The following is an 11,139-nucleotide window of genomic DNA, read 5'->3' on the forward strand; positions in this document are numbered from 1 at the left end:
TTTTCTATGTCTAAGCAATGCAAGTTAAGTATGAAATTCACGTTAGTAAGTTGCAGCAACGGCCCCAGTCGAAGTCCAACGAATCCCTCAACGCCAAGTAAGTATGTTGACGTGCAAGGAAACATTTTTTTTAGTTTTTGAGGTATGCTAAATGTCTTGTGACCAAATTATGTTAGGATTGGAAAGCGTTAAATTATGAACGGGGACCAATCCGCCCGTTAAATTATGAACGGGTTAGATCGTGGTTGTGAAGCGTTAAATTATGAACGTGGATCAACTGGCCTGTTAAATTATGAACAGAGATCTTATGTATGCGGCAGCGGATACGTCCCTGTCAGCCCAGTACTGTGGTATAGTCTGATCAGGCTCTTTTACGTTATGGGTCACTTGCTTTGAAACATCCTCTACGCAAAATGATGAAGTTATGTATGTTTACGTATGCAGTATGTTTATGAAAGTTTAAGTTATGGCACGTCGAAGTATGTATGTACGTATGTTCAAGTTTTAATGCGCAAGTTCAAGTTTCAAATTATGTATGTCCTATTTTAAAGTTGCATGCGACCTTATTATGTAGTACTCGTTATTCCAGTTTATACGTGTTGAGTCTTTAGACTCACTAGACTTGATCGATGCAGGTGACTATGTTGAGGAGGCAGGAGGTGATGACCAAGGGGCAGGCTTGGGCTGAGTGGCAGGCTAAACCCGAGGACCGCAAGTTTATGTTTATGCAAATTTTTAAAATACTCTGATGTTTTGATTTGAACGTGAGACGTTTTGAGACAGTTTACTTTAGCAAAATTTTATTGGTGACGGATGATGGTGAGATTTATTTTTATGAATGTTGAGTGACGACCGTATGAATGTTTTTATTTAAGAAAATTTTTAATTCTTCCGCAAATTTTAAGTAGTGTAGAATACGGTTCGTTACAGACAGGATTGGATAAAATGGAAAGAAGCCATCCAGGTTGAATTGGATTCGCTAAATAAACATAATGTTTTTGGACCTATAGTCCTTACACCTGAATGTGTAAAACCTGTTGGATACAAATGGGTTTTTATTCGAAAGCGAAATGAGAAAAATGAAATAGTAAGATATAAAGCTCGACTTGTTGCACAAGGTTTTTCTCAAAGGCCTGGAATTGATTATGAAGAAACAAACGCTCGTAACAACTTCATCAAATCATGCCGAGATTATTGCACTACATGAAGCAAGCCGTGAATGTGTGTGGTTAAAATCAATGAGCCAACATATCCAAATCTCATGTGGATTATTATTCGACGAGAAGCCTGTGATATTATATGAAGATAATGCTGCATGTGTTGCTCAAATGAAAGAAGGATACATAAAAAACGACAGAACTAAACATATTCCTCCTAAGTTCTTCGCATTCACCAAGGAGCTTGAGAAGAATAAATGTATTGATGTTCGTCACATTCAATCAAGTGAAAACTCATCAGATCTCTTCACAAAGGCACTTCCTACGACAATATTCAGAAAGCACATATATAATATTGGGATGCGCAATCTACTAAATTTGTGAAGAATTGTTCATGTCAACATGAGGGGGGGTTTACGTTACTGCACTCTTTTTCCCTTACTATGGTTTTTATCCCAATGAGTTTTTTTAGTAAGGTTTTTAACGAGACAGTATAAAAACGCGTAATGAATACAATCATTATGATCATCATCACAAGGGGAGTGTTGAAAAATAATATTTAAAATGTGTATATTGAATATTTGAATGTTGAATATTTGAATGTTGAAAATAAAAGTTGTAAATATTGAAAATTAATGTGTGATGATGTAGATAATGATGTATTTTATTTTTGGATTATTTGTAAGGAAATTTTATAAATAGCCTCACCATTTGTGAAGAAATTCACAATTGAGTAGAGATGAAAATATTATAAAGTGTGTAGTTTGATAAATTTTGAGAGTTTAAAATTTTACTTTTCACCATAAATTTTTACTTTTCCACGCAAGGAAAATCAATTTTCCAAATATCCCATGAAAAATATCCACAAAACCTCGAGTGGATACACGCCCTGAATGAGGTTTCCAATGAATATAGCAGCCTTCACTTCCAAATACAAAGGAAACAAGAAAGATAAAACTTCGAGGACGCATGTTTTGACAACATAATATTTGCTTTTTGTTACTCTGGCCCCATTAAAATGCCTGTAAATTCAGGTTTCTTCAAAGAAATCGAGATTCCCCAACAGAGAACCCACGGCGGGGTTGTCTTTCCGGCCGCGTTGATCCCCACCGCACCGGAATCCCATGATCCGTCGGCCGTCAAAGAGCAGAAGCCGTGGCTGAACTCCCTTCTACACAGGCACGGGGCTGTTCTGTTTAGGGGGTTTGATTACCTATCCACGGCTTCGGACTTCAACGACTTCGTCGAGGCGTTCGGGTACGAGGAGCTTCCGTATGTAGGCGGCGCTGCTCCGAGGACTAACGTCGTTGGTCGGGTTTTCACGGCGAACGAGTCTCCGCCCGATCAGAAAATCCCATTCCATCATGAAATGGCACAGGTCAATTGATTTTCTGGAGCTTGATTAATCTTGGAATTCAATTTAATTGTATTCGAGTATAATTATTTTTTTTGGAAAAATAAATTTAAGTTTGTTATTTTAAAATAATTTGATGTTATTGGAACTAATTAATTTATATAAATCGTATAACATTAATTATTTTTATCTGATTCTTTTGTAGTAAATCAGGACGCCGCATAATTGATATAGCTATATATTTTTTAGGAGCAAATCTGAAATTGATCCAATATCTGAATTATAATGATTCACACTCAATATGGGCAAAATTAATGATTAAATTTGAAGAGTTTTTGGGGGTAAATAGCATTTAACGAAGATTCATGGGTTATTTTATTTGTCAAGGGTTCATGTTTTAAATTTTCCTATGTACTGGTTAGGTTCCAGAGTACCCGTCCAAGTTGTTTTTCTTCTGTGAGATAGAACCTGCAAATGGGGGAGAAACTCCTATTGTTCTCAGTCATGTTATATACGAGAGGATGAATGAAAAGTACCCGGATTTTGTTGAAAAACTAGAGAAGCACGGAGTGATTTATACCCGAATCTTGGGAGAAGATGACGATCCCTCATCCCCAATCGGCCGTGGATGGAAATCTACATTCTTGACCAAAGATAAGATTGTGGCGGAGGAAAGGTTTGTGCTTTCAAATTAAAGTTATATAGCAATGGTGCGATCCAGAGTTGCTTTCGAGTAGCGGACTTCATGTTATAGTGAAATTTCACCATTTTTTACAGGGCTGCTAAGCTGAACATGAAACTGGAATGGACAGAGGACGGAGTCAAAACTGTAATGGGACCAATCCCGGCTATCAAATTTGACGAAACAAGGGACCGTAAGATTTGGTTTAACAGTATGGTGGCTGCTTATACCGGTTGGGAAGATGTGCGAAATGATCCCAAAAAGGCAGTTGTTTTTGGTGATGGTACGCCTTTGCCAGGTCATATAATTTACGACTGTTTGCATATCCTAGAAGAAGAAAGCATTGCGATCCCATGGCAGAAAGGCGACGTACTACTGATAGATAATCTGGCTGTTCTTCACTCTAGAAGACCTTTTCTCCCTCCGCGCCGGATATTAGCTTCACTTTGCAGGTGAGAAAATTGCCCGTAGCTTTTATTTTGTATATTTGGGCATGGAATAAAAGAAGAATATGCAATATTTGTTTTAGTAAATGGGCTAATGGCATCTATGTTTTATGTAACCAAATGATATCCATCTCATATTTTATGCATATATTATTAATGGACCGGTGACGATGTTATAAATCCCGTCACCAATCCAAACGTTGCATCTTTTTTTCCTTGTGGGTGTAGAATGTCATTGTATCAGAAGATGTAACGCTCCGAAAATCGAAAATTTGAAGGTCCACGCGAACCATATGCATGCAACTATTAAATTCTCTTGTATTTTAATTAAATGTTTTAAATACATGAATTAATTATGTTGTGCATATTTACATGATTAAAATATACTTTGCTACATGGTTGCATTAAAATGTATTTTTAAAGTTATTTGAGTTGCAATCGAGGAACGGAGACCGATGGCTGAAAAATAGAAAATGTTTTTATTGGTTAATTGTTTTTAGTTATTTAAATTAAGGGTGATTTTTTTTCTTATTTTTGAAAATAAGGGGTTTTGAAGTGATTTTATACGCTGGGATGTAATTTTTATCAGTGTTGATTTTTAAAAAAATACAAACGGGTTGACAACCCGGCTAATAAATTCACAAACTTTTACATTCAAAATGATTTTTAATATTTTAATTGAGCACTAATGGGCCTAATTAACTTTCCTACTGAGCCTAAACTTGATTAGTGTTTAATTAATTATTTCATATACAAAAACCCACCCCATAACCTTATTACCCACGCCCACTTTTCCTATCACACACCAAACACTTCTCTCAAACACAATAAACGGCACACACAATATTATTCAAGAGAAGTTTCGAATATTTCAAAGAAAAATCAAGCCAAGGTCTTCCTCGTTGTTCTTCGCAATCGTCAATGTTTATTCATGCGTAAAATACGTAAAGGCACACCATATTATTGCTTTACTCATCATCACATCATATTATATATTTATGTTTGAAATTGCATGAAAAACAAGATCACCTTGACATATTTTCGTACATGCATCTAGGGTGATTTTTAAAATATGGGTTTTGATCCAAAAATCATGAATTTCATGTACCTAAGGAGCTGCCATGATTGTGAATTGAAAGGGGTTGGTTTTATACAAGATTCGGGTCCTACACACACACACACACACAAATAGCTGCAACATGAATAAGAACAAGCTGGATGCCATCGGGTAGCATGGTGTTTGAGGGGCACGAGTTATGGACTTGGGTGCTTGGCTTGGCTTTGGTTGGGACCAGGGCTTGGCTAGGGTCCGTGAAGGGAAAAGAGTAGTGCTAGGACCCGAGTTAAGAGGGCCGGGAGGAGTCCTAGCAAACTAGGACTCCTACCCGAGAGTTATATCAAGGAGTAGCGCAGGTACTATAGCTGGCGCAGCGAAGAGATGGCTCGGCCTAGGGGCTTTGGGCTGGGATAGGTCGAGTCATTAGGGTCCTAGGTTGGTGGCCTTAGGAGCTGGTTCAAGGGCTGGCTCGTTGGGTAAGTGGTTAAGCTAGGAAATAAGAGCCCATGCCAAGTAGGAGTTCTCGGCCAGTTTGGGTTGCTGGGATGTATGGCTTCGGTTTTCAACTGAGGCTCGAGTCCTATGGGTTCTAAGGGTTCAGGAGGGTTCCTAGAGGGGCTGGTCATGATTTGGTGCAGGGTGGCTCGACGTGGCTCGAGCCAAACACAGAAACATGAGGGAGGCAATATGGAGGCAACATGTGCGCAGGTGGTGCTTCTGTATTCAGGTGGGTCGCTGCTGGGTTCCATGGGCTAGGCTGGTCTGGGCTGGGTCTGGGCGTGGTAGGGAAGTTTAGGGTCATGAGGGGTCAAGTGGTTCAGGGCTGGAGGGTCCTAGTCTAGATAGGAGTCCTAAGGTCCCTAGGATACACACGCACAACACATGTAGAATTTGGGTCAAGTTCCAACAGGGTTTGAGCGAGCTAGGGGCTGGTTCTTTGGGCTAAGCTTGGTCAGTAGGGTGCCTAGGTGGGTTCGCTAGTGTTTGGCTCGAGGTGGCTCGTGTAAATAAGGAGTTGGCTCGGTGTGTCCTTACAAGGGTCAATTTCGAATTATTAAGAACTAAAATTGAAACCATGGGGCCACGGGTGTGGCTCATGATTTGGAAGGATAGAATAAATAATAAAAAATATTATGTTTAAAATTTGAGATCAAAATAATGAGTTTTGGATTTATTCGGGATTTAATCGCCTCACGAAATATTAATTAAAGAATTAATTAAAACAAATAGATTTAAGCTTAATAAAATTATGAAAAATTATATTTAAGCTCAAATAATTATTAAAAGTCTAAGTTATTAATTTGAGAATTTCATATTAAGGTTTGATTTAATTCAGGATTAAAACGTCTTAATATGTTATATTTCAAGATTAATTTAAAAGTCTTAGATTTTAGCGAAATAAAAATATGAGAAGATTCATGTAAGTTTAAATAATTATTTGGGACATGTTAGAGTCAATATGTTGCGTGTTTTCTTGATTGCTCGCAAGTGTACGACATCAAGTTATAGTAAAATGTAATTTTGAGTACAAGTGTCGATCCCACGAGGAATTTGTTTCTAAACTTATATTAGTGCTTGTAATTGAAATAGTCTCGACCTTATTTAGAATAATCAATTGACAGATTTGTTTGCACCAATAACTTGATTGAAAATAAATTTAATTATAGTACCAAATAGTAGTAAACAACAATGAAATAAAAGATCTAGAGGTCCGATTTCACGCAACTATCCACCATGTGTTATTTTGTATAGCTATATTATAAATATCCTTCTTATTCATTAGCCAAGAATTCTAAAATTATCTACTCCCTCTCCCGAGTGCTAAGTAGATACTAATTATCTAACAAAGGATTGCAACGTCCCCATCAACAATCTATAATTAAATAACACAATAAGCAATAACTTCTTTTAATGGCTTCAATAGCAATATATGTCCTCCCGAACTATATAAATACCATCGATGTATTTTTCCCTTTCTTGTTTATAAATCCCCTTTTCCAAGTGATAAATTATAAACATATGAATCATTCAAGATATGGCCAGTAAAATGAAAGCATTAAGATTTGAAAAATTCAAATGAACAATAAGGAAAACTTATATAGCATAATTCATAAATCCCAACACATGATTTCTAGTTTTGTTCCATCTTTCCTCTAGAAATAAGAATTAGTTTATAATAATAAAAACAACACAACAACACATGAATCTTAAACAAGACATATCAATTAAAAATAAAGAAAAAAGAACTTAGAACAAGAGATTTGGAGTGCAAGATATTTCTGTCCAGAAGTGTGCAAGAGATTTCTTAAGGATGATGAACTTGAGCTTCAATCCCTTCTTTGTACCCTCCTCTCCTTTCCTTTTGATCCCCCCAATAACCTAGATAATGAATAATAGAAGCCTTTTATAGTCCTAGACAAGTCTTTGCACGCAAAACACAAAAGTCATCAACTCCCATGCTCAGCACACCAAAGTTTCAGAATTTCCAGACTTTGTCTGTCAAAGACCGCGGGTGCGGTAAAGATGGCACCGCGGGTGCGGTACAGCTTCGGCAAAAATTCTTGAACATTGACCGCGGGTGCGGTCTCTTTGTTAGCGCGGGTGCGCTGGAGCTTCGGCCTTTTTATATCTTTTGCACTTTCCAATTCAACAATTTGCTATTCCAAATTCTCATTCTAAGCTTCAAAACTACAACAACAAAAACAACAACAAATCACATAGAACCTGCTCAAGAATCACAAAATTCCAAGTTAAAAACAAGTAATAAAAGTACAATAAATTGCACTTATCAAACTCCTCCAAACTTAAGATTTTGCTAGTCCCGAGCAAAACAAAACAACATAAACAAACAAGTCATGAAATACTTTAAAGAACTTGGCCTTAAGATAAATTAACTAACTCTTCATACATTCACAAGTCAAATCAATCCAACCAATTTTTCATCCGGAAAAAAATCATGCAATCGGTTAATTCTCTTAACTTCTAATCTCTTCAACTCATGTTTCAAAACATTCTCAATTGATTTCAAATTTTTACAAACACAAATCAAGAGGTCTTTTCCGGTAAAGATTGGGTTCAAAGCAATATTCATTCAAGAAAAGAATACCCAATAAATATTTGATGGAATGAGGTGTGTGTAAAATTGATCAAGATTCTTACTCAATGAAAGTGTTTATCGATTGTCCATAAGTTAGATCCTCCCAATCACTCTCCACTAGTATATTGGACATCTATGACTAGGTTAATAGGATTTTCAATGGTTGTAATGTTAAGCCTTGGCTCATGGCTACAAATAAAAATTAGGAGTTCAAATAAAGGAATAAGTTGAATTTTATCTATTTTGCAAATTCCACTTTTTCTTTTATCTCTATTTTTTTTATTCATTTCATCTCTTTTTCTCCCCTTTTTCTCCAACTTCTTCAATCAAACATCTTTCATCATTTTTCTTTTCTTTTCTTTTGTAGGAGAATATCACTTTCTTTAATCTTTTGAATTCTTACTCCCTTGAGAAGGTAGGAAATAACTGTATAAGATATTCAAAGGGTTGGTAAATGTGGGATACTTGAAAGAATATTCGAATGGGGTCTTTTACACATATTTACGTGTGCCATTTAAATTCATATAAGCTCAAAGAGGTGACATGATAAATTAATTTTATTTGGTGGCTTGAACGGCTCAATCGATCCAAAAATCACCTAAATCATTCCTAAATCATAATTTGTCCGTATTTCGCCTCGAATGATGTTTGGATAGTTCTAGACAAAATCTCAATTCACCAACACAAAGTAGAATCTAATCATCGTGAAAAATGGTGTCTCAATGCATCAACCAAATATATATATATATATTCAAAAGAAAAGTGCTTGGCTTCCAAGAAATTCAAAAACACAATTCTTTTCTCAGATAGGCTCAAGAGGGCTTCAAATGAATATTTATGAACAATATAAATAGGCCCAAATAAAATCAAAGATTGCCTCAATCATATATGTGTTTGAAAAAAATTTATTTCAATGTCAAATGAAAATCACATAGTTGTATAGAAATTATAAGTCTCAAACTTACCAAATCTCATGATTGTTCTCTAAATTTTTCAAATTGAATGATTAATCATGAATGAAATGCATGACTTTTCTCCTTAATGCAACATTTTTCTTTTCTCATCATTGGCCATAAAAAAAAATATTTCATGACTAAAACACTACAAACACACAAGCAAACAACTCAAAAGTAAATAAAACACTCAAATTACACTAAATAAGTAAATAAACACATAAAATAAAATAAAATAAATAACAACATCTCCCCCAAACTAATACATGTGCATCGTTCTCGATATAAATAAGCATGAAAATTAGAGGAATACACATACCTCGGGCAACGACCGTCAGTGGTCATCGCCATCCTCATCATCTACGTCATCTTGGGGTGGTTGGAACTCCGGCGGATGGTATATGGGTGGCCATTGTGGAGGAGGTGGAAATGATTACCAGAGGAAGAAGCTGATGGAAATTGCTGAGCCAAGAAAGACGTAAAATCCATCATATATCCCATAAATGTATCGGTCCTAAACCAAAACTCATCCATATCTTGGCGTTGTTGGCGCATCTCCTCTTCCAACTGAGTTAATCTATCCCGCCTATTTCTTGGTTGCGGTTGTGTTTCTTGAGCTTGAGCCTGGACACGTCTTTCTGCAGCTCTTCTGTTGAATTCCATTTCAGCTCGACGTGCCGCAGCGTGTTCACCTCTGACTGTCCTATGTGGTTGAATTACCACAATGACATTTTTCGGCTTTAACAATTCTTCATTCATTGCCCAAGTCACTCCCGCATTCTGGCATAATGCAGTGATAAGAGAAGGGTGTAGGAGTCCACTAGGAGAGTTACCTCTTGCATAATCAAGCATCGAACTCTGAAGCAATTGACCTAAATCAATTGTCCTCCCCGTCATGATGCAAAAAGTAAAAATAACTCTCTCCTTGATGACAGTGGTGGTATGTTCGGTAGGTTTAATCCTAGCAGAAATAAAAGAATACCAATCTTTGGCAACACTTTTCAGATCAGACTTTGCTAGGCTGACATGCACATCATCCCTCATTCTCCACTCCGCTCCCTCTATGAAAATTGTTTGAAGAATATTATTATAATCAACATGCTCAGTCCGGTATTCTTCATATTCATCGTGCATTACTGGAGGGATACCATATAACGTATTGATCGTATGTGCATCAAAGGCTACCATTTTTCCTCGCACCAACACCTTCAATTGATCATGCCTAACCTTGAGGTTAGCATAAATTTCTCTCACCAATGAAATGACAGCATCTTGTGGCTGCCTGCCAAACTCCTCCCAATGCCGAGCAGTAAGCATTATTCCAATTTCGGATCGAGGAAAACTCAAATCAAATCCCCTTTCTTTTACAATGCGTTTGTTCAAAATTTTTCCATAATTCTCCTCCGCTATTTCGTTCCAAAACCTGTTTGCATCGTAATTCGCAGATGATGATGCACCCTTAGATTGTTTTTTTCTTGGAGGCATTTTATCGAACACCTTTCAATCACCAACTTCTCCTCGATCCAATTCACAAAATTTAATGATTCTTGCACACCCCCAAACTTAGTAGTCACAATAACCACACCTCAACAATTATACACATCAATCCAAATAACAATGTCACAAATATACTCCACAAAAATTTAATTATCTTCCATATCCAAGAGCACCAAAATTTCGAATTTTCCACAAATATACAATGGATTTGCTCACCTTGAGTGTGTTGAAATGTTTCTTTGAGGAACAAATTCAAAGCACCAATCAATCCTTGATGAAATTTTCGAGCCCCTTTGAAACCCTAGGTTGGGTGTTGATTTTTGTGGAAAGAAAAATGATATTTGATGGAATGAGTGAAGCTATTTAGGTTTGGAGTGGTAAATTTGTTGAAGGAATAACAAAAATTGAGTGTGTAGTGTGTTCTTGAGAAAGGATTTTGAAGTTGAAGGAGAAAAATTTGAGAGAGGTTCTTCGTTTATGTCTAAGGTTTGCACCATTCTGATTTAAAAATTGTCGACCGCGGGTGCGGTAAGCAAGGCACCGCGGGTGCGGTGTGCCTTCAAATTATTTTTGATATTCAATATTCCACGACCGCGGGTGCGGTAGATGAAAGACCGCGGGTGCGGTATGGTCTCGGCAATTCTTTTCAAAATGTTAATTCATAGACCGCTGATGCGGTGTGCAAGAGACCGCGGGTGCGGTGTTCCTTCGAAAAATGTAGCGCGAGGGCACTCCAATACAGATCGCTGGTGCGGTCTTGTCTCGGCAATTTCTTGAAAATTTTTCTTCCTTGACCGCGGGTTCGGTGCAACATGTACCGCGGGTGCGGTATACCTTCGGTAAATTTTTATTTTTTTTGTTACAAAGCTACTGCGGGTGCGATCCAATAAAGGAAT

At 37.0% G+C, this 11,139-nt stretch overlaps 1 protein-coding gene across 1 annotated transcript; it reads left to right on the top strand.

The window, feature by feature from the left end:
• The first annotated feature begins 2,034 nt into the window (after positions 1–2,034).
• Positions 2,035–3,785, top strand: LOC140824609 (clavaminate synthase-like protein At3g21360). The gene is made up of 3 exons (XM_073186177.1): positions 2,035–2,535; positions 2,934–3,187; positions 3,289–3,785. Exons 1-3 carry the CDS (start codon positions 2,176–2,178, stop codon positions 3,647–3,649), a joined length of 975 nt encoding a protein of 324 aa, XP_073042278.1. The 5' UTR covers positions 2,035–2,175; the 3' UTR covers positions 3,650–3,785.
• The last annotated feature ends 7,354 nt before the right edge of the window (positions 3,786–11,139 follow it).

This window comes from Primulina eburnea, chromosome 2, assembly GCF_022965805.1.
Source record: "Primulina eburnea isolate SZY01 chromosome 2, ASM2296580v1, whole genome shotgun sequence".
NCBI classification, from domain to species: Eukaryota; Viridiplantae; Streptophyta; class Magnoliopsida; order Lamiales; family Gesneriaceae; genus Primulina; species Primulina eburnea.